At 41.0% G+C, this 24,022-nt stretch overlaps 1 protein-coding gene across 1 annotated transcript; it reads left to right on the top strand.

The window, feature by feature from the left end:
- Nucleotides 1-1,531: 1,531 nt before the first annotated feature.
- On the top strand, nt 1,532-22,654 carry comp (cartilage oligomeric matrix protein). Its single transcript, XM_079245371.1, has 19 exons — nt 1,532-1,677; nt 5,086-5,159; nt 5,277-5,328; nt 5,806-5,954; nt 7,759-7,896; nt 8,258-8,332; nt 16,798-16,950; nt 17,142-17,246; nt 17,375-17,482; nt 17,571-17,730; nt 17,945-18,063; nt 18,856-18,908; nt 18,997-19,190; nt 19,267-19,445; nt 19,528-19,576; nt 19,980-20,176; nt 20,891-21,063; nt 21,619-21,758; nt 22,008-22,654. The coding sequence occupies exons 1-19, from the start codon at nt 1,611-1,613 to the stop codon at nt 22,064-22,066; spliced, it is 2,244 nt and encodes a 747-aa protein (XP_079101497.1). The 5' UTR covers nt 1,532-1,610; the 3' UTR covers nt 22,067-22,654.
- The last annotated feature ends 1,368 nt before the right edge of the window (nt 22,655-24,022 follow it).

Genomic DNA, 24,022 nt, shown 5'->3' with positions numbered 1-24,022 from the left:
ATGTTGTCTCTCCATACTTCAGCTTAACAACAGAAACAAGCTGCTGTGTTTGTTTTTCCAGCAGAGGCCCACGCTGAGACTTTCCTGCTCGCTTGGACATGCAGCGAGTGGTGGAGATGGAGAACAGAGAGGAACGAGGGTGCTGAGTGCTTGTCAAGGTGGCGTGGACTAAAACCCCAAAACCCTCAGCATAAAGAATGTAAGCAACATCTGCTGATGCCATTACTGACACACACACACACACACACACAAGAGTTCAGATGCAGTTGTAATCATCCAGTAAACACGCGGTTGCATAAGAAACAGTCTGGATATAAAGTCTGCTTCTTTAAATTGCTTAGAGTTTCATCTTCATTTATTCAAGGCTGAAGGGAAATTTTTTATTTTTATTTTAGTCTTTTCAGTAATGATGAAGTTTTCTTTTCTCTTTCTTCACTTTAGCTCCCATTTTTATGGAAGATTAAACCAAACAATAATGACTTAAGTTGTCTAAGACAAAAGTTGAATCTTATAAAAGCATGGCTGCAATTATACAGAATAAATATGAAACTGATTTATTTATAAATGGATAGATCGGGTCGGACAAAAGAAACATTGATTTTTACAGCAGCAAATGCTATCCACAGCTTAGAATATGTTACTAAAGAGTATATAAATAAACTCGTGGAAATTAATAAACAGAATAAAGTCTGAAGATAAAATTAATGTAAATATATAATGAATTTAACTGGAAATCATAGAAATCTCTTGCTATCCAATCTTTAAATGTATATATAATATATAATATATAATATATATATATATATATATATATATATATATATATATATATATATATATTGTCTTGTGGTTTATGTTGCACATACACTTGGCCCGTAAATGAGAAATAGTAGATTTATAGTCAGTTCTAAAATATTTTGGAGTTGTTTCCAGGAAGAATAGTAATAAATTGATGATGACTTGGCCTGCATTCGGAAGTTACAGTCAGAACTTTTCCAGGTCTCAGGTTTTACCGTAGAACACAATAAAATTATCAACTGGTCCTTAAATAGATCTTTAGATCCGATTAATACAATTGATTACCAGAATTATGATGAACGACAACACACAAATACGTCATTATTTATTTGACAGCAATGGACAAGAATGCAGAAGCAGTGTGAGAAAACAAATCCTTACAAGCAGCTGAGGGATAAAAAGTTATAGCTTGCCAAAAGCAGTAGCCAAACTACTCCTGGACTGTTTTTACAGTTGTCTTGAACAACAACGAAACAGCCGTTAACATCAATATCCACAAAACGTGCTGATCTTCATCGATGCAAGCATCTTGCCACAGGAAGCATCACGAGTAGGAAAGGTTGATGCTTCCATCACACACTGTGAAGTTGTGCAATCAAGCTTCTTCTCATTTGTGTGGGAGTTTTAGGAGAAGGGATGATGGAGATGTAAACTGGGAAAGGGGGGTGAAGGTGGGGGAATAAAAACCGAAGCAGAGGAGGAAATGCTCCAAGTGCTTTGCTGGAACCAGGTTTGCAGGAGGAGCACTGAAACCGAGTCGAAGGAGTGAGCAAGAGAGGAGACAAAGCTGCTGCACCTGAACAGATCCAAGCATGCTGTGGTTTCTAGAGCTTACCTGCCTGCTCTGCCTGGGGGGGCATGCCGTCGCAGGACAGGGAGGTGAGAACTGTCTTTCTGTTTGTCTTTTATCATTTACTACTCTCAGCTGATTAAAAAAGTCCACATTGTGCATGTAGGTGCAACTAATACACTCAGTACAGAGTCAAACAGGGCAAATAATTTCTATACATTATATCATCCCACAGTAACAAAAAACAGTTTAAAATCTGAAAAAGTGCTGATTTACTTACTTTTAGTTATTTATCGTTAAAATTAGTATCTCATTAAACAGGTAAGAGACAAGATTGTCTCATAAAGGGGAACCAGCGTTTGAACTTTATCTATAAATCGTAAAGTAAACAAAGTAAGGAAAAACAATCACCGTGTTCCCCCCAACGTCCTGGTTTTGACCCTTCGATAAGCAGGGAGAGTGATTTATTTCCTCAATCTTTTCTTTTGCTGTGGAATTCATTCAGTAAACACAGTTTCTGCTAATGACAAGAACATATTTCCTCTACTTTGTGCTCAGGGGATTTGTGCCCTTGTACAGCTCCTCTGGGGGAGGGGTTGGTGTGAGCAGGGGTGCAGCACTGGGGTCTTTGAGTTAATCAAGACCACCAGAATGGGCTACACAGAGTCAACCTGACCTGAACTCAAACAGCAGTTCTTCATGGTATAAACACGTCTGTCATTTTGAAGGTCTTTTAAAGCAGCAATAATTTACATTTCTATAATAAAGGTGGAGACTGCACTGACTTGTAACCTGAACATGAAGCTACGCCTTGTTGGTTGCTTGGCTCTACATCTGTAACTTTAGACTCAGCAGTACTGTTTATGGCTACATCATGTAGCTTGTTTTTTTTTTTTTTTTTTTTTTATAAGGGAAAAGGTTCAAATTCCTTTATACATGACCTGATCAGAACCAAACAGTGAACACACATTGTTAGCCACGAGCTGCTGAATACAGTTAGCCACATGTTTCCCACAGAAATTGGTACAAGCCGGCGGCATTGAACTGAGATAGGACTGACAGTCACCAGGTCATAAACACGACATCAAGATAATAAAAATGTTCCTCTGAAAAATTATCTGCTAGCTTAAATATCAACCTCAATGTCTCATGAATGTTCTGAACTGACAGTATTTTATTGTATGAATCAAACATTTCAACCGTTACACAGAAAGGAGGAGAATTTATTCCACTTTTACTTATAAAACAATCTCTTCAGCATTTCTAGTTATAGGTGTACTGTTTGATGGGTAGCAGATGGTTGAGAAGTGGATAAGTACCATAGAAAACCCAGATCTTTTTCAATCCTGGAAAGCTTGTAGTCACAACGCCCACTAGTTTAATCTCTGTGAACTTGTGAGCCCAAAAATATGTCTTCCAGAGAATTTTCTGTCAGGCCATATCTGCAGAATCATTTAACAGCTGGATTCAAAATATCGCAGACTCTAGTGAATGCGTGGGTCGTGAATTCAAACAAGGCCTTGGTGGCTGAGGAATGCCATGTATTAGACTGTGGTATCAGACGAGATGGTTTATCTAGTGCAGGACCACCACTGCCCCCCACATGTCTGTATTTACTCCTCAGTGGATTTCTGGTCCCAGATGTTTGGCCAACAAAGCCTCCACAGAAAAAGAATATTTTCAAAGCAAATCTGGTTTAAACATTTATTGTGCAAATTTGTTGTTTTTAGCATTAAATCATTTTTGTTCTTTTAATTTTGTGTTCATGGTGTCATTCTTCTGTTCTTTTTTTAGCTTATGCCAACTGTGAGCCAGTTATTTCTACCTCTTATCTTTAAATGTTGAAATGCAAAACTAAATTAAAATTCAAATTGAGAAATTATTCTAAAAACAATAAATGATAAGCCATAAGAAAGCAGATGCTTTGCATGATACCATAATGAATGGACGAGAAATCCTTTAAAGGAAAAAAAAAAAGCAGAGATGGTGCAAGCAAAGTGCATGAGGTTCGATGGGACATTGCAATATGTAATAGGTATTGATATTCTTAATAACACCATGTTCTTGATCATAATGCAACTTTCATAGAGCATCATCTCACCAGCTGAGTGATGATTATTTTGCCAAAAATGAAAACATTTTAGGGAAAAGATGTGAAAATTATTGCACCACCAGATGTGATAGCTGTGCAAAGTTTATTGGCCAATAATGCTGAAGAAACAAAAGAAAATTGTGATTTGTCTTTTTTTTTTATTAGGTTATCAATAAAGCAAAAAAAAAAAAAAAGTGCCCCCCCTCCTCATTTCTTTTAAAGGTTTCATTTACATGTGCAATCCTTTTCCCAGTAGACAGACTGGGAGTTGCAAGCTCCAGCAACTTCACACACGACAGGGTTGTCCATCTCTGGTCCTTGAGGGCCACAATCCTGCATGTTTTCCATGTATCCTTGCTTCAAAACACCTCACTCAAATAATCAGTCACCGGGAAAAACTTCATTGGCTGATGGATCCATTTCACAGAAACGGAGTGTGTTGGAACAGGGATACATCAAAAACCTGCAGGACAGCGGCCCTCAAGGACATACTTTGGACACCTCTGATATGTGGTAACTTAATGCTGCCCTCTTGTGTTTACACAGTCTGCGTTTTCAGATATAGTCAAGGTAAGCACACATTTTCAGCGTCCACAGCCTTTCATATTACAAACATTACTACAGTTTTATCTCTATTTACTTGGATAATACTAAGAAACATAAAAATATTTGTTTTTTATGCTGTTGTAACCAACATCTTAGGTGTCATCCCCGTAGATAGATAGATAGATAGATAGATAGATACAATAGATAGATACGGTAGATGGATGGATGGATAGGAAGGTAGGTCGATAGTTATATATAATCTTCATTTGCTCAGAAGCAAAATGTATAATGTGACCACTTTGAGCTAGAAATTTACTGCATTATCAACAATGCCAATTAAAACTCAAATAATAAAGAAAACACATCTAGCTTTGGTTAGTTTTTAGTTTAATATGAATATTTAGAACTGTCTTAAGATTTGTCTCAGTATTGAGATTTCACCAGAATCCAAACTCATTAAAATAAACAACCAGTTTAAAGTGGTTCTTTTCTAGGTCCAAATTACTGTAAATACTAAGGACAAGTTTGATTTGGAGTATTAATGTAGACTTGTAATTGGCGACAGCAGATTTGTAACAGCAGTTTTCTAGTTTTTAGTGAAATAAACAAACTTGGCAGATACTAAATCTATCGACAAAATTGCTGAAAACCAGGATAATCAATTAAATGAAAAAAGTTTCATTTATGAATTAAAAAAAGCTGAATTTGACCAACGTGAAACTTTATCAAAATATAATAATATGTTAAAGATGTATGTGTGTGCTGCTTAAATAGAACAAACTTTGCTGATTTAAAAAACAAAAACAAAAAAACAACCAACTAATTAATGGCATGGGTTGTATTTTCTTTCCAAATCCAGATGGGGAGATCATCATTCAGATTAAAATGACTAACCTCGCCTTGGCTGAGATTAAAGAGCTGCTGAAACAACAGGTAAACATCTTTATTATTAAAACCTGGCCTCAGAGAAGTTGCATTTTTGCTGTTTAAAATGACAGAAATTGACTCTGCTTTGTAAATTTAGGAGAAATAAACTTGTATATCTTACAGATTAAAGAGATTGTATTCCTGAAAAACACAGTGATGGAGTGTGAAGCCTGTGGTGAGTTAATCAGCCTCCTTTAACATTTATTTAGTTGCATGATTTTTTTACAAGATTACAAGGCTCGTATATTTACATTTTAGATCCATATAATTTTCCAATTTTTTCAAACTTTCAATTCATCTCAATTCAATTCAGCTTTATTTGTATAGCACCACTTCATAACAGTGTCATCTCAGGGCATTTTACAGACACATCGATTCAAACTAGTTCATGATAAATAGCCTAGAAAACCAACAGATTGCATTGAATCTTGAGTTTGTTCCAATCCCCCGTCCTGAGCTGCAGGAGGTGACAGAAGAAACGAAGGCCATCGTCACTAAAAAAGGACTAGGATAGTGTGAAAAGATGTGTTTTGATATGAGCATCATGTCCTCACCTAAAGTTCACAGCATCCATCAGAAGAAACTGGCAGTATTAAAATAGAATAACCAATAAGGTGCTTCTGAACCGAACCAGGATCTCTTCTCTCCTCAGGGATGGGAGGTAATCCAGTTCATCCCTCCTGTGTTCCCAACCCCTGCCATCCTGGGGTGGAATGCAAGGAGACTCCTCAGGGTATAAAATGTGGACTGTGTCCTGATGGCATGGAGGGTAATGGGACCCACTGCACTGATGTGGATGAGGTACACAGAGATGATTAATAAGCAACTATTTATTTCTTCTTTGTTTGTTTCTTCATTCTAATAAATGATTATCACTAATTAACATATACAAAATCTTTTAAGTCTTGTAGGTGTAGTTTTAAAAAGGTAACATGGACTTAACAGCTTTTTAGCCATGAAAAAGAGAAAGATAGAGGCTATCTTTGAAAAGTAGTAAATTCCACTGACTTTTCATACATCGACCACATCAACAATAACAACAACAGAAACAAAATCAAGTCTGATATTTTTTCTTAGAAAAAATGTCCTTTCTAAGAAGCATGTCTAAGTAGCCAATTCACTGAAACAAGCTTTTATTAAACACAATTTAATATGCTAAAATAAATCTACAATATTCACATTATTTTACATTAATTTGATCAGATGTTAAGCCATCCATTTTTTCTTGATATTTTCCTCTTTAGGAGCCAGACGTTCTTTTAAAGAGCAATCTTTAATTGAGCAATAAGTCAGGTTTTCTTAAGGTCTGTCAAAGTTTTCCTTTGGACACTGGCTGCTTTTTCTAAAAGTTATGTTCAGTCCAATACTTAACAAAAAATGATTTTTTTGTATAAGTGAAAAGACAAAGCTGCAGAGCTTGATGACCATTCTCTACAGTAACAGTGATCATTTACAACAACCAACATACAGCAAACCCTCTCTGGGCTCTTTAGTTATTCTTTAGTCACCAGCTCTTCTGGTGACTAGTTAACTGTAAGGAAACAATATATAACTTCCGAAGTGGCTGCAAAGTTTATTGACATTTTAAACCAAACTGCGTCTCTCGTTTTACCTGCTACATGTGATTTATTGTAGATGATTTTAACTGCAGATTAAAATCAGCAAATAATTCAGCAGCTCCACTTAGAACAACAACAATGGAGAAACAAGAAAATGAAAGAACTTCAACTAAAATGCAGGAGAGCAAAAAGGCAATGAAAAAAAACAACTAAATTTACTATTCATTGTTAAATAGCAACACCATCAAACAGGCAAGAATACTTTTAATTTCTCAATTTGCATTACTAACCATAAGAAAAACCTCAATTTCCTTTGAAAACCACTGATGCTATTTAAATGTTGATTATCTTGATAAATGCCACCATCAGATTCCGGATGTGAGGGTTTTGTAGACCACTTCAGAAATAAAAATGAAGAATTTGTCTTTTATCTCAGTAAAAGGTTGATTTAAACATGTCTGAACTGTAGTTTTTACATGAGGAAACACTGGAGAGTTTTGTCCTGGTTGATGCAAAAGTGCTTGGTCGAGTTTTCTCCAGCTTTTTAATGTGTATAAATCGTTTCCATAATGTAAAGCACTTTGTGTTGCACAAAAAGTGCTTTTGGAATACATTTTAATTTGATCTTTTGATTTGACTGTATACTAATCTTTACAATGACAGAGTTAAGATCAATTAATCCATACTAGTCAGCAAAATACAAGTTATCTGAAAGGTTCCTTGTATTTTGCATTTTGAATTCCAGCCCAGGTAGAATACAGGCTTTGTAAACCTTATTCTATAAACTGTTGTTCACATTGGTTTTCCTGATCTAATTAAATGTTGGATGTGAAGAAACAAGAAGATGACTCTGATCCTCTTGTTGGATGTGCTGAATGTCTCAGGATGGGAAAGATGCACTTCTCTATCTGTTTCTTTTAACCATACAGCAGCACCTGAGTATGGGGGTCAAATGAGCCAGGATATATGCACACACCAGGGTGAGACAGAACTGAAAACAGCCATCTGTTTGATCCTGAAGTATATGTGTCTGTCTTTATTACCAGTGCACAGTGATGCCCTGTCACATGGGTGTTCGCTGCATCAACACCTCCCCTGGCTTCCGCTGTGGCTCATGTCCAGCTGGATACACCGGACCTCAGGTCCAGGGTGTCGGCCTTGCCTACGCCACTGCCAACAAACAGGTAACAGCTAGCACACATTGGCACACACAGATCTAGATAAGAACCTTAATCATCATCTGTGAGTCTCTTTCTGCTTTTAATTCATTCCTAAAAAATGTATCTCTCTAGACTGGGACAACTTCATCTTCTCTCTTTACCAAATTGATTATGATATGTTGGTAATAATTTTATTTACTTGTGTAATTACTTGTTTTGTCTGTAAGTTGTCCATGAGTTCTGTGAAAGGTGAGCAACAGTACTTTTTCAAACATTTAATCACCCAGATTGTCTAAATTCATCCTCAGTTACTATTAATAAATTCATTTAATTCTTTTTAACTTTTTATTGTTGTTGAATGTTTTGCCTCTCTGTTGGTCTTAAGGTGTGCAAAGATATCAATGAGTGTGAAGGTCCCAACCATGGCTGTGTGGAGAATTCTGTGTGCATGAACACACCTGTGAGTACAAAAGCAAAACACTGTCCAATCTCCTGTAAATAAATTAAATACTAGCAGACATAACACATAAGAGAAAAGGATTTCAGGACACCTTTTATTTTAAAGTTTTGCTAAATCTTTTCCAAATAATTCCTGAAGTGCTGCCAATAGGCATTTGCTTCTATATTTAGTATAAAGTGTGGAATGAAAGGTAGTGCTTGGTGAACTGGTGATGTATCTATATATGCATGTGTGATTTATATTATCCTAATAAACATGTTTTAATTTTAAATTTTAGTTTCATCCAGCCGCCCCATGAGTAATAGGTTTGGGGTGACGGGGTCAGGGTCAGCCAGGTCTGATGAGACATACCCTAAAGGCTTTGAGTTGACGATGCCTTCGATCTCCACCAACACCGTCTGAAAGACTTCAGCTGTTACAACCTGACAAGCCAGTGTTGATGTTAAAGCGGCTTTAATCGATCTAATCTCCCGCTCCCAGGACCCACCGAAGTGAGGAGCACTGGGAGGATTGGAGCAGAACTTCAGCTGGTACTCTGCTAGTCGGGTTTGTAGAGATGGATGCAGGGCATTGAAGGCTTCCCGTAGTTCGTGATCTCCACCTCGGAAATTAGTGCACTGGTCGCAAAGTATCTCAGCGGGTTTCCCACGTCGAGAGATAAACCTTCTCAATGCCATCAGAAAGGAGTCGGTACTGATGCTGGATAACACTTCAATATGGACTGCTCTAGTTGTTAAACATTTAAAGAGCAGTCCCCACTGCTTCTCGTGACGGCGGCCTATTCTGACCTGCATGGGTCCAAAACAGTCCATGCCCGTAGAAAAGAAGACTGGCTGTTGTAGCCGGAGGCGGGACATGGGGATGTCACACATCTTTGGATTGACTGGTTGGGCTCTCCATCTTTGGCATTCTGGACAGGACCGCTGCTCACGTCTTACAACTTCACGGCCCCTTAAAATCCAAAATCTCCTTCTAAGCTCTGCAAACAGTCTCTCAGAACCTGGATGCTTCAGCTCATTGTCCGTTTGCCTGATGATTAATCTGGTTACTGGATGCTTGGGCTCCAACACAATTGGATGTTTGATATCAGTTTCCAGTCCATGACAGCGTCTGAGTCTCCCACCAACTCTAATGAGCTGTAGGGACTGATCAAGTTCAGGAGAGAGTGTGTAAAGGCGACTCGAGGTGTGTATTGGTTTCCCAGCTGAAAGACACTGAACTTCATCTGGAAAACTGTCTCTTTGAGCGGATCTCAGGACGCAAAGCTCAGCTTCCTTGAAGTCATCTGCAGTGGGGCTTTCTTCCGAGGCGCTGGCTGCCCCGTGAAGACGTGTAGCAACATCCTTTACAAGGTTGTGGAAAGTGTCAAACTGTCCTACATCTGGCACTGGGTCCATGCTCACGGATGTAGCCAGACATGTTACGAGTTTTCGTTGCTCATCCATAAAGTCATCACATGGAGGAGGTGGATACTTCGGCCATTGCTGTAGGGAAAGTAACAGGAACGGGGGTCCACTTGCCCAGCGAGAATGGTTTGTGAGCTCTTGTAGCCGTTTACCTCTTGTGAGGTCATCTGCAGGGTTATCTGCTGACATCACATACCTCCAGGCCTGGGTGTCTGTTAGCTCCTGGATCTCTGCAATCTGTGTGCCCACAAATACCTTAAAGTGACATGAATCAGACTTGATCCAAGTGAGGACAGTTGTGGAATCTGTCCACATCACAACGCTTGACAACGGTTGGGTCAGTTCTCTGACAAGTAGGCTGGCCAACTGTGCTCCTGTGAGGGCGGCACATAACTCAAGACGTGGCATAGAGAGTTGACGTTTGGGAGCCACCTTGGAGCGTGCTGTCAAGAATGCAACTTCTACATGCCCATCCGTATCTTCTGTGCAAAGGTATGCAACACTGCCATACGCCTGTTGAGACGCATCACAGAAGATGTGTAATTCTCTGCTGCATTCAGGTCTGTCTAGCACTGGACTGACGTAGCAACGGTGAAGACTGGTGTTTCCCATCTCTGGCAGTTCAGATTCCCATGCCTTCCAGGCAGTGAGTAGTTTGCTGGGGAGCAGAGGATCATCCCACTCACGTTTCTTGTTTCACAGTTGCTGAACAAGAACTTTTGCTCTTGTGTTGAATGGGATCAGGAACCCTAAAGGATCGTATTGACTGGCCAATATTCTGTAGATATTTCTCATTGTTGGTGGACTACTCTCAAGGTGCCTGGACTTGTAATGAAGAGTGGCACAGCCAGCGCAGACCTAAAGCGGGCTCTTGGGGGTTCATCTCTGTGTGATTCAGCCACTGTTCGCTGCTCTCTGATCTCAGTTCCTTTGGGAGATGGCTGATGAGGCCCGGCTTACTGCTGGCCCACTGCCGAAGCTCAAATCCCCCCTCCTTTAACAGAGTGTTCAGCTTGTCCATGACGTCTTTGGCCTTATCCATGGACGAGAAGCTCTGTAGCCAATTATCCACGTAAAAGTGCTTCTCAATAGAACTGCGCAGGTCATCTCCCTGCTGACTGTGGTCATGGATGTGTCTCTGGAGAGCATAGATTGCACAAAATGGCGAACATGTGGTCCCAAATGGGAGTACCTGCCATTCGTACACTTTGGGATGAGCGCCTCTTTGCATGTCACGCCAGAGAAAGCGCAACAGTGGACGGTCTTCAGGTAGCAGTCTCACCTGATGGAACATCCCCTTGATGTCACTGCTGACAGCAATAGAGTGCTCTCTAAAGCGTACCAGGACACCAAGGACTGAGGCACCCAAATTCGGACCAGGCAACAGCATCTCGTTCAGGTTCTGTTCCTTGTAAGTGAAGGAGCAATTAAACACAACACGATTCTTATTATTGTGTGTCACCATGTGGTGAGGGATAAACCATGACTCACTTGAGGACCTCACCTGCTCATCACTTACTTCTTTGGCGTAACCTGCTGACAGCAGCTTCATGATCTCTGCCCGATATGCTGCGGCCTTCTCCGGGTCACGACTGAGACGTTTCTCAGTCCCTCGCAGACTGTTAAGAACTACTTCAGGTGGCACAGAGAGTGTGGGCATATTGTGGACACGCAGGAGAGGAGTTGCATATCTGTCAACACCCTCCACCTTTACTTGCGTAGTCTTCTCTTCCAGTAGATCCAAAGCTTGTCGCTCTCAAAGATTGAATGATTAGCTTCTCACTTCTGTACGGCATAACATTGAGTTGCCATAGCTTTTCCACATGGCTGACGAGCTCTGCAGTAGGGGAGGCAGTGGACAGAAAGAGACATTGCTGAGACTGACCTTTCAGATGGCACGAGGCAACCGGTCCTTGAAGTGTCCAACCAAGCCTGGTCTTGACAGCTGCAGGGCCTCCAGGTGGACCTAAATGCATAGGCTGGATAGGAGTCACTAAGTGCGGACAATCAGAGCCAATCAGTAGCAGTGGCTGAGCATTTGTAAATGGTTGCAGGGGTAGCTTCTTCAAATGTCTGTACTTATGCTGGAGTGCTCTCACTGGGTAGGAATGCTCTGCCAGCCCAAGCTCTTCTGCGGTGAAGGCCTTTTCAATGGTGAAGGTCTTTGATGGATGGCTTACTGGTGATATTTTAACCATCACTGATGCCCCTTTTATTGTTCTCAGCCCTTGTCTCACTGTTCGTAGCGATAGATACTCTGGGGTCCCTTTTAACTTCAACCTCCGGGTGGCTTCTTGCAGCAGGATTGTCCTCTCAGATCCATCATCAAGGATGGCAAAGGTCTCAAGTGTGTGCTCACCATTTTGTAGCCGGACTTTACAGATCTTCAAAAGAACCTGGTTGCACCCTGCTCGCCGGTCTAGATAGAGAACATCAGCAGATGATGTATTATCTGACTCAGGGGTATTTGGGTTTATTGATCTTGATGCAGCTGCTCGCAGATTTACTTCATGCAGGGCCTCCAGGTGCTTACCTCTGCATATCTTGCATTGTGATCTAAGTCGACATTGAGCTGCTTGGTGGCGCCTCCCACAATGCCAGCAGCGGTTGTTTGTCTTTATCCAGCTGGTCTTCTGTTCCTTAAAAGAAAGAGATAAAGAGAAAAAGAAAGAAGCTCAGTGTATCAGGAAATGTCCCTCAGCAGTCTAAACATATAGCAGCATAACTAAGGGATGCTAACCATCCCTAGCTATAGGACTTATCAAAAAGATAAGTCTTCAGCCTAGTCTTAAAGGTGGGGAGGGTGTCTGCTTCCCTAACACTAACTGGGAGCTTATTCCATAAGAGAGGGGCCTGATAACCAAAGGCTCTGCCTCCTGCTCGGCTCTTTGAGACTCTAGGAACCACAAGTAAGCCTGCAGTCTGCGAACAAAGTACTCTGGTTGGTATATAAGGAACAATGAGGTCTTTGATATATAGTGGTGCCTGGTTGTGGAGGGTTTTATATGTAAGGAGAAGGATTTTAAATTCTATTCTAGATTCAACAGGCAGCCAGTGAAAAGAGAAAAACTGGAGAAATATGATCTCTCCTGCTGGTTCTGGTCAGGACTCTGGCTGCAGAATTCTGGATCAGCTGAAGGCTTTTCAGGGCATATTTAGGACAGCCCAGTAATAGAGAGTTACAGTAATCTAGTCTCGAAGTAACAAACGTGTGAACCAGTTTTTCTGCATCACTCTGAGACAGAATGTCCCTAATTTTGGCTATATTACGTAAATGAAAGAAGGCTGTTTTAGTAACCTGCTTAATATGTGGGCCAAAGGACAGGTCAGGGTCAAATATTACTCCAAGGTTTCTCACTGTAGCACTGGAAGCTAAAGTAATGCCATCCAGGTTCATTACAAAACCGGAAAATTTAGCTCTGAGTTTTTCAGATCCAACGAGAATTACTTCAGTCTTATCTGAGTTTAAGAGGAGAAAATTTCTAGACATCCAAGTCTTTATGTCTATGAGACAATTGGGCTGATTTGTTTCATCTGGTTTAAAGGATAAGTATAGTTGAGTATCATCTGCATAACAATGAAAGTTTATTCCATGCTGTCTAATAATTTTGCCTAAAGGGAGCATATATAGCGTGAAGAGTACTGGTCCAAGTACAGAACCTTGAGGAACTCCATGACTTACTGTAGTTTTGGAGGAGGACTTGTCATTTACATGAACGAACTGAAGTCTATCAGATAAATATGATTTAAACCAGCTTAACGCTGTACCTGTAATTCCAATCACCTGTTCTAGTCTTTGAAACAGAATGTTATGATCGACTGTATCAAATGCAGTACTAAGATCAAGCAAGATAAGTACGGACACAAGTCCTTTGTCTGAGGCCATAAGAAGGTCATTAGTAACTTTCACCAATGCTGTCTCAGTGCTATGATGAGCTCTAAATCCTGACTGAAACTCCTCGCATAAATTATTTCTGCTCAGGTGGGCATGTAGCTGAGCGGAAACTATTTTCTCCAGAATTTTGGACATAAACGGGAGGTTAGATATAGGTCTATAATTTGCTATCACCTCTGGATCCAGAGATTGCTTTTTAAGTAAAGGCTTGATTACAGCAGTTTTAAATGATTGTGGTACATATCCTGTCACTAAAGACATATTGATAAGACTTAGTAGTGATGTATTAATTAAAGGGAAAATGTCCTTAAAGAGGCTCGTTGGGAGAGGGTCTAAGATACAGGTGGATGGTTTAGATGAAGCTATTATTTTAGTTAATTCAGAGGGTTGGACAGGACAGAAACTATTTAGACACAAGTCAGATCCTTGTTCTAAGGATGCTTCGGAGACCACAACAGGCTCAACATTATAGGTAGAAGGAAGAGTATTGTGAATTTGATCTCTAATAGTGTCAATTTTATTCCTGAAAAAATACATGAAATCATCACAGCTAAGTGAGAAAGGAATACATGGCTCCAAGCAGCACTGTTGTAGTTCTTTTAGCAGCTTTCTTGTCTTTCTTTACATTGCCTCTGTTTCTCTGAGTACCCTCTACTGTGTTCATTTGATCTCCACTCTCTTGAATAACCAGCTCATATTCAAGCCACTCTGCAAAATCTCTGAGTGATGGCACTCCACTGTTTTGCGGGTAGACATGGCGACGGAAGGCAGCACGTAGGTCTTGAGGCAGCTTCTTTAGGAGTCTCGCCACATGAGATCCACACTGTAGTTCTACACGACCATCTTCTCCAAGCTGCTCTAACATGCCTACTAATGCTCGGACTCTGAGCGCGAACTTTCTGAAGCCTCCCATGTCACCGGAACAAATATTTGGCTCATCCATCAATTCTGCTATTCTTTGCAGGGACAAGTGGTGAGGCTGACCATAATACTTAATGAGTGAAGCCATAGGGTCTGTGAATGGGCGAGGAGAGTTACAGTAAGAGTCAGTGATCAGAAGAGCTTCCTCAAATCTGAGGTGATCACATAACACCTGATACTTAAATCTCTCTGTCACGTCAGTTGGAAGAATGTTGTCCAGAGTCAGTCTAAAACGTGCAAATTGCCTGGGATCAGCACGTGTAAACTCAGGTATTGATGGTTTGGGGCCTTGGTACGTCTTCTCTGTTGTAGCTGGAGGCTGAGTTGTTGTCGACACTTGCCCTGGAGGGAGGAGGCTGCTTCCCCACATGCTTGGGATGTTGGAGCGGCCTGCGGTGCACTATCCCGAGGGTCTGCATTTGTGGTACCTGCTGCTTGCTGAACTTGTACATTTCTCAGACGCTGAACAAGTTCTTGGACAATGCTCGGTTGTTGTGAGGGTGAAGTGGACGCAGGAGGAGGAGGAGGATCAAGTTGGTCCATTGGGAGGAAGACTGGAGGTGGGGGTTAGAACTTCCTGGCTCCATAACCCACAAGCTTCTCGTGGACAATGTAGCATTGCTGTGATCCATCTGTCTCCTTATATCTGTAAGCATCATCTGAAGACGCCCGTTATCTTCCTGGAGTTGCTGCATAATGTTCATAACCTCAAAGGGGGTACTGGATAATGGTGGACCAGTATTTCGAGCTCCATAAAGACCAGAGGACATCTCGCTTCTCTGGCCTGAGTGTCGCAGAAGGGGCGTCATCTCGACGTATCCCTCACTAGCCCTGTACTGCTCTGGCAAGGAAGGTGGCAGTGTGTATCCCTCGTAGTCACTCATCCATTGTGGTGGTCGCACAGCCCTCCTTGGACGGGCGCCACCTCTCTGGGAATCATAATCCATCCTCACTCCGTAATCACCTGGTCCCGGGTTTCGGCACCAAATTTTGTAATGGGGACTTTCCTACGCTGATCTGGTTCAGTGTTGTTGTGATCGCGGAGTGTGCATTGGTTAAAATGCAAGAAAAAATCCAGGGGAATCCTTTAGGCTCTTTTATTCCCAGCCATGGTTCACATACTAAATGGTACATACATGTGTGGGTGTGTATGCGTGTGGTTCTGTAACACACAAAATAAAGAAGATATGAGACTAGTAATAGAAACTTCACAGATGATAAAATCACAACCAAATTATAAACAGAAATAATGCAGGTCAATTCCAACATAAAGAAGCAGTCATGCTCTGCTTAAAGGCACTGGATAGGCCTCAAAGTAATCACCATTAATTGCCTGGGTCTATTCAGAATTCAGAAATAAGATTGAGCACATTGCTGATGTCTGGCACCATGTACAAATCTAACATAGTGGGCTATTCCACCCATATGAAGAGGTATACACAATCAAATAATATATGTACGAAGTCTGCCGGACAGTCGTGGTTAGCTTACACATTAGCTTTGGTGCAGGAATAATCAAGAAAAATAAAGCTTACAGCATAATCATAAGACCATTAAACTTATGTAAAACCTTTTATATCACACTAAGACACCCACCTGTCTCATGGACGCACACTTAAAATAAAAACCCACAAAGAACATGTGACCATCCCCAAAGCTTAGGACCAAACTAATAAAAAACAATTATTTAACATTTTAGCCCACAAGAGGCCGCGCCCTCTGGTGGTCGGTCTGAAAACTGCACCCAAGGTACAATGCAACCACAAATAGTCCTAATAGAGTCCCGTCTTCTTAACAAGCACATTAGCTTATCTTATCAAACAGTTTATATGCTTAAATATGTTCGATCAAACTACATAATCATACACAGAGAAGATAACCCTTCAGTTGAAGTTGTATCAACACTTTTTGCTGTTTCTGTTGCAGATGTCTTTGACTCACGGTTTATTCTTTCTTTTGAAATGATCAGACTAAATTTGGCCACGTGTCCTCAGCAGAAGGTCTTGCCCAGTATAACAGAATCTTTTGAGTTAACTAGTTAATTTTATCACAAACTGAAGCATCTTTTTCTTTTGTTTAACCATCACACTGATAATTTAGAAATTATGAAAAAAATAAAAACTATCATTGGATGCTTCACACGGCAGTAAGTTTTAAGTTATTTTGACACAGCAATCTTACAGTTAGCAGACATGCTCACCTTGATGCTGTGTGCATTTTTTCATACTTCTCTGTATGACTAGGGCTCATTCAGATGTGGTTCCTGTAAGCCTGGCTATGTTGGGGATCAAAAACGTGGCTGTAAGGCTGAGAGGGCCTGTGGGAACGGTCAGCCCAACCCCTGCCATTCCAGCGCTGAGTGCATCGTCCATCGAGAGGGAACTATTGAATGTCAGGTAAATCAAACTATCAGAGATGTCACATTTTCACTTCAATTAACCATAAAGCAATCAAAGCACTTGTGGAAGTTCACCTACTTGTGCTAGGTGTGACATTTCGGGAGTGTTTTAGCTTTAATGGCAGGTAGGACACAGAAGTTTAATAAAACCAGGCTGTAAAGCTTCAGAAACATTTTCTTTCTTCACAGTGTGGAGTTGGATGGGCTGGTAATGGCTACTTTTGCGGTCCTGATACTGACATTGATGGTTTTCCTGACAAGAAATTAAATTGTCCAGAGAGGAACTGCGACAAGGTGATATTTCCACAAATTAGTAAAATGAACATGATCATCAGCATAAATCATCGCGCATGTCAGAGGTCAGAGGTTGTGCGTACACAAAGCATCCTAAATGAATTAACAGTGAGCACTTGTCTTTGCAGGATAATTGTCTCACTGTGCCAAACTCTGGCCAAGAGGATGCTGACAATGATGGAATTGGGGATGCCTGTGATGAAGATGCAGATGGGGATGGGATCCTTAACACACAAGTTTGTGCACAAACAAAACACACAAGTGGATGTGCTGCATTTTTTCCACATTTGAGTTCTTGCAGAGACTAAAACATTGTTTTCACAGGACAACTGTGTGCTGGTGCCTAACGTGGACCAGAGGAACATTGATGAGGATGATTTCGGCGATGCCTGCGACAACTGTCGTGCAGTAAAGAACAATGACCAAAAGGACACAGATGTTGACAAATTTGGTGATGAATGTGATGAAGATATTGATGGAGATGGTGAGATTTCTGTACATTAATTTGACAAAAACAATCATCTTACTTCTTTCTCTCCACAAAGTGACACTTAATAAACTTAATTTTAAAGCCTTTCATCTGCGTAGACTTTAAATACTTATTGAGAAAGCATTATTTGACTTGTTCCTCATTCACAATATTCATCATGTGATTGCAGGTTTCTTTTAATAAACACTGATGTTCTCTTTGTTGTCAGGAATACCTAATCACTTGGATAACTGCAAAAGGGTTCCCAACGTTGACCAAAAAGATCGCGATGGAGACAAAGTGGGAGATGCCTGCGACAGCTGTCCTTATGTTCCCAACCCTGACCAGGTGAAGGCATTGTTCATTGATGGGTTTTAAGTCAGAAGAAAATGCTGCTACTGATCTGTTTCATCCATTAAGCCACAGATGTCAAACTCCAGTCCTCAAGGGCTGGCATCCTGAAGGTTTTTGTTGTCTCCATGCTCCAACACACCTGACCAAAACTGAAAAACAGGTTATCAAGAAGCTGCTGGATGCATTTGATTCAAATCAGCTGTGTTGGTGGAGGGAAACAACAAAAACCTGCCGTATACTGGCCCTCCAGGACTGGAGTTTGACACCCCTGCATTAAGCTATCCATCTTGCACACTTCATACACCAGCGATGTCCAAAGTCGGTCCTCAGGGACTGCTGTCCTGCAAGTTTGCAATGTATCCTTGCTCCAACACGACTGGGCTTACATTAAAAAGATCCAGAAGCCGATGCAGTTCTACACAATGACTGATTAATTTGAGTCAGGTGCATTGGAGAAAGGATGTATGGAAAACCTGCAAGACTGTGGCCCTAGAGGACCAGAGCTGGACACCTCTGTCATACACTGAGCAGCTCAAAGTACTGTACAAAAACAAGCAATCCATTCACAGACCTCAACCAAACTACTGAAAAGATTTTTTTTTGTTATAATGGGGATTATATTAAAAACACAATAAAACTGAAAGCATTTCAACCAGCTTGAACCACACGGTCTTGTCGGATAAGAAAATCATCCCTGCTGTGGTCGTTGGTGATGCTGACAGTCACTCTATTTCACACGCCTCAGAAAATATCATGCCAACAACAACTACTGTCTATTTTTTTTAGACTGATGTCGACAATGATTTAATCGGAGACCCCTGTGATACCAACAAGGACAGGTAACGTGTGACCTCATTGGTAATTTGCACATATTTATCTAAACTGCGTTTTTACGTTAAAATCTGCACCATCTCTCATCTTCTCCAGCGATGGTGATGGTCACCAAGACTCCAGGGACAACTGCCCAGCCGTCATCAACAGCTCTCAGCTGGACACTGACAAAGATGGAAAAGGAGACGAGTGTGATGATGATGACGATAACGACGGCATCCCAGACCTGCTGCCACCTGGTCCAGACAACTGCCGTCTGATTCCCAACCCTCTGCAGGAGGACTCTGATGGTCAGAAACACTTCAGATAAATCAAAGTCAAAATGACTTCACCTCATACTCAGAAAAAATCTTTCCCTCCTCACAGGTGATGGAGTGGGGAATGTGTGTGAGAAGGATTTTGACAATGACACCATAGTAGACACCATCGATGTTTGTCCAGAAAATGCTGAAGTTACCCTCACCGACTTCAGAGAGTACCAGACTGTCGTTCTGGACCCTGAAGGAGATGCACAGATTGACCCCAACTGGGTGGTGCTTAACCAGGTCAGAAATACCAGAACATTTTGTGTCAGAAAACGTTCTGTCAAACTATGTTTTAATTAAATAAACTGTTCTGTTTCTGCAGGGAAGAGAAATTGTTCAGACTATGAACAGTGACCCTGGGCTGGCTGTTGGTAGGTGTCTGGTTTTTCAGTAAATAGTATAAAGTTTCTGGAAATCTTACATTTCTGCTCTGGCAAGACAGCAACCTGAAATATTTAAGCTTTAAATTCACAGAACATACAAGTGACATTTAATCATGAGTTTATGTGGAGAGGTTGTTTGACTGATGTGTCAAAATCTAGATGACGAAAAACAGAATTATTTATTTGCTTTGAATTAATAAAAAGGTATTGATCAGAAGTTTTTAAAAGCACACTATTCTGTGCAGTTCTCTATGTCAGGACATTTCCTAAAACTGTTTTTATTCACATAATCTCTTATCACAGACTATGAAAACAGTTTTATACTGAGTTTAAAGCGTCCATGTGTCCTGTTTTCATGTCTGATATCTGTGTGCAACAATCTATTCTGCAGGTTACACTGCATTCAGTGGTGTGGATTTTGAAGGTACGTTTCACGTAAATACGGTAACAGATGATGACTATGCTGGGTTCATCTTCGGCTACCAGGACAGCTCCAGTTTCTACGTGGTCATGTGGAAGCAGGTGGAACAGATCTACTGGCAGGCAAACCCATTCAGAGCTGTGGCAGAACCTGGCATCCAACTGAAGGTAGTCCACTGCTCTACCAAAAATAAAAAATAAAAAAAACTAAACAATTTATGTTTTCTAGGAAAACAAATGAATAAATATAAGCTGTAACTAATTTGGCAAAAAGAAAATTAAAACAATGCTACCTTAGGAGTAAACTACAACTTAGAAATCCAAAAGATGCACTTGAATATGAGGATAAGTTATACTCAGATCAGCAAGTTAAACCTAGTTGGTACATCATATACTCTATTACTAGTCATAATATTACCTTTAATATTGTAAAAGCTAATATCAAAAGCTTTTATTAGCTTTTAATATTTGAAGCTAATACAACTATGTAAGAAGTGTATAGCTACTCATCCTATATAGACTTATAACTATTAAAAGTTTTGAAACTTACTTTGTTAGAAAATATTTGCATGTGTACTAAACATTTTACAAATGTTTTTGTGTACTGTTTACATTGCTACAGCAGCTTTTGTCTTCATCTTTCTAACAAGCTTATTTTAGGTCTTATTGCTCAAGACCAAAATTGCTTTTATTGGTAAAAACGGTTCAGTGTAAGCAAGCTGCTTATTTGTTTGGTGGATACCACTGAACACTGGAAAATAATCTGAAACAGAAAAAAACCTTTAAAACAAATAATAAAAAAAAAAACTTTGACACACATGGGAAGGGTGAAGAAAAAGAAAACAGTCCAGATACTCAGACTTATTTATGCTTTTTGAACAGGCAGTAAAGTCAAACACAGGTCCAGGGGAGAACCTGAGGAATGCTCTGTGGCACACCGGTGACACCGGTGATCAGGTGAAACTCCTGTGGAAAGACTCTCGCAATGTTGGCTGGAAAGACAAGACATCATATCGCTGGTTCCTCCAGCACCGGCCAGCTGATGGTTACATCAGGTACTGATGGAACTTCAGGATTAATTGTCTTCATGATAATAAAGGTGAACCACTGTGGGCCCCTGAGGCAGGCTCTTAACTCAGCAGCCCACTGCACCTAGTGATGGGTTACAAGCAGAGGACTAATTTCAGAGTGTCTCATAAGATGCTAACAAACAAAGATTTTTTCTTTGTCCATTGCAGTTTAGTTGAAAAGAAAAAGACTGGCCTAATATTCATATGTTGAGTTGAATTTGGTTCTTTCACTCATTTGCAGTCTTTGTTTAGAGCGATGCTTCATGCCTGCAGTCATGCAGGCTGCTCTGTGAGGTTTTGCTTAAGCTCTTATTTTTTTTATAAATAAATCAGCTCCAAATAGGAGTCTGTTTGTGGGGAAAAAAAACAAGACTATTAAAGGTTGCTAGATTTACTTTTTCATAGAATATAAAATTAGACATCATATGGGTGTTTTTATATTTCAGAGACTGTCACATACTCATAAATGCAGAACAAATTTGTCAAGCTCACAAAGAAAATATATTTGCGGTATGTTTTCTGTCGTGTGTTGGTTTGCAGGGTCCGTTTCTTTGAGGGACCTCAGATGGTGGCGGATACAGGTGTTATCATAGATGCCACAATGAGAGGAGGCCGACTAGGAGTCTTCTGCTTCTCCCAAGAGAACATTATCTGGGCCAACCTGCGTTACCGCTGCAATGGTGAGTAATGCATACGCAACAGTCCAAACACTGCTCTTCCTTCTTTATCCACACTGTGGCTGTGCTAGAACCTGACTAGGACTGAAGTTAGCACAACTTTCTTCTCAATGAAAAAGAAAGCTGTCATTGCAAACAAAAGTGATTTTTTCCCCTCATAAAACTGTGCCTTGACTGTCATTATTAGTTACAATATTAGCTTTTAACTATGAATACTATATATGTCTGTCTGTGTCTCATGTCTCTTCTTAGACACTCTTCCTGAGGACTTTGACACCTACAGAACCCAGCAAATCCAGCTCGTAGCCTGATGACAACCAACAAGCTCCAAACATCACACTTTCCAACGCAAACCAAACTCCATAAAAAAAAAAAAAAGACTATTAAAAAAAAGTTCAAAGACAGATCCACCAGATGTGAAACCTGTTCAGTTTTAGGATAAAACTGACCAAATTAAAGCTGTCAAGTCAGAAACAGTAACATAACATGCAGTTTTAATTGTTAAACTATTTCCAAATAACCTGTAATAGTTTTACAAAGTGCACATTTGTAAAGATTTAACCGTCTTTAACAAATAAATTTGGAATTTAGTAAATTATGGTGGTGCATGAAGTTATTTTATGAAAGCATGATACTACATATTTAAACATACTGATAGCAAAAGTAAAGAGCTGATTTAGAAGAGTAGCTTTAAGCAACAAAATGCAGGATGCAAGTAAAATGCCCTTAAAATAACCACTTCAAAAAGTGGTCATTTTAAATGGTTAAAAAAATGCCTTTATTTCTAAACAGTATATTCAAAAGAAACAGTTGGACAAAAACTATAAATAATCTACACCTGATAAGAAATTAAAAATGCTATGAAAAGCTGTAGAATGACCTCTAAAAGGCCAACAACTAAAGACTTTTTGTTTTCTGTAAGTTTGTTTTTAAGCAAGATTACTTTATATTTCCATTTGTAAAGTTTCTTGATGTAGAAACAAAGACTTTGTGTGTATTGTTATACTCAAAGCTGTATACATTCCTGGTTATGAAAACAAAATAATTGGTTTGAACAAAAATCATGGTGGATTAAAGAAGATAGATGTATTCAGGTGGTCATTTTCTGAGTTTAAGGTAATTAAGAGGTACACTTCTAAAATGATCAATTCCTTTCCTTGTGTGACTATGACTGCTACTTACCGATTGTAATTGTCCATTCATCTTCTGCCGCTTATCCGGGGTCGGGTCGCGGGGGCAGCAGCCTAAGCAGGGAAGCCCAGACTTCCCTCTCCCCAGCCATATTTGCCAACTCTGCGGGGTGGGGGATCCCGAGGCGTTCCCAGGCCAGCCGAGAGATATAATACCTCCAGCGTGTCCTGGGTCTTCCCCGGGGTCTCCCCCCAGAGGGACGTGCCTGGAACACCTCACCAGGGAGGCGTCCAGGAGGCGTCCTGACCAGATGCCCAAACCACCTCAACTGGTTCCTCTCGATGTGGAGGAGCAGCGGCTCTACTCTGAGCCCCTCCCAGATGACCGAGCTCCTCACCCTATCTCTAAGGGTGAGCCCGGCCACCCTGCGGAGGAAACTCATTTCGGCTGCCTGTATATGAGATCTCGTTCTTTTGGTCACGACCCAGAGCTCATGACCATAGGTGAGGGTAGAAACGTAGATCGACTGGTAAATCGAGAGCTTCGCCTTTTGGCTCAGCTCCTTCTTCACCACGACAGACCGGCGCAGAGCCCGCATTACTGCAGACGCCGCACCGATCCATCTGTCGATCTCGCGCTCCACCCTTCCCTCACTCGTGAACAAGACCCCGAGATATTTAAACTCCTCCACTTGAGGCAGGACCTCACCCCCGACCCGGAGAGGGCCATCCACCCTATTCCGGCTGAGGACCATGGTCTCAGATTTGGAGGTGTGCCGCTTCACACTCGGCCGCGAATCGCTCAAGCGAGAGCTGGAGATCACGACCAGATGAAGCCAACAGGACCACGTCATCTGCAAAAAGCAGGGACCCAATCCTGAGGCCATCAAGTCGGATCCCCTCAACACCTCGGCTGCGCCTAGAAATTCTGTCCATATAAGTTATGAACAGAATCGGTGATAAAGGGCAGCCTTGGCGGAGTCCAACCCTCACCGGAAACAAATCCGACTTACTACTGGCAATGCGGACCAAGCTCTGACACCTGTCGTACAGGGACCGTACAGCCCGTACAAGGGGGTCCGGTACCCCATACCCCCGGAGTACCCCCCACAGGAGACCCCGGGGGACACGGTCGAA

Source organism: Telmatherina bonti, assembly GCF_933228915.1.
Source record: "Telmatherina bonti genome assembly, chromosome: 8".
In the NCBI taxonomy this organism is placed as follows: Eukaryota; Metazoa; Chordata; class Actinopteri; order Atheriniformes; family Telmatherinidae; genus Telmatherina; species Telmatherina bonti.
The sequence above is the reverse complement of the archived record's forward strand: the minus strand, read 5'-3'. Positions and strand labels throughout refer to the sequence as shown.

Bases quoted from the DNA above. Each gene is read 5' to 3' on its own strand.
- comp (XM_079245371.1), top strand. From the start codon at position 1,611: ATGCTGTGGTTTCTAGAGCTTACCTGCCTGCTCTGCCTGGGGGGGCAT. The intron at 1,678-5,085 runs GTGAGAACTGTC...TTCCAAATCCAG, and splicing joins TGCCGTCGCAGGACAGGGAG to ATGGGGAGATCATCATTCAG. The intron at 17,483-17,570 runs GTTTGTGCACAA...TTGTTTTCACAG, and splicing joins ATGGGATCCTTAACACACAA to GACAACTGTGTGCTGGTGCC.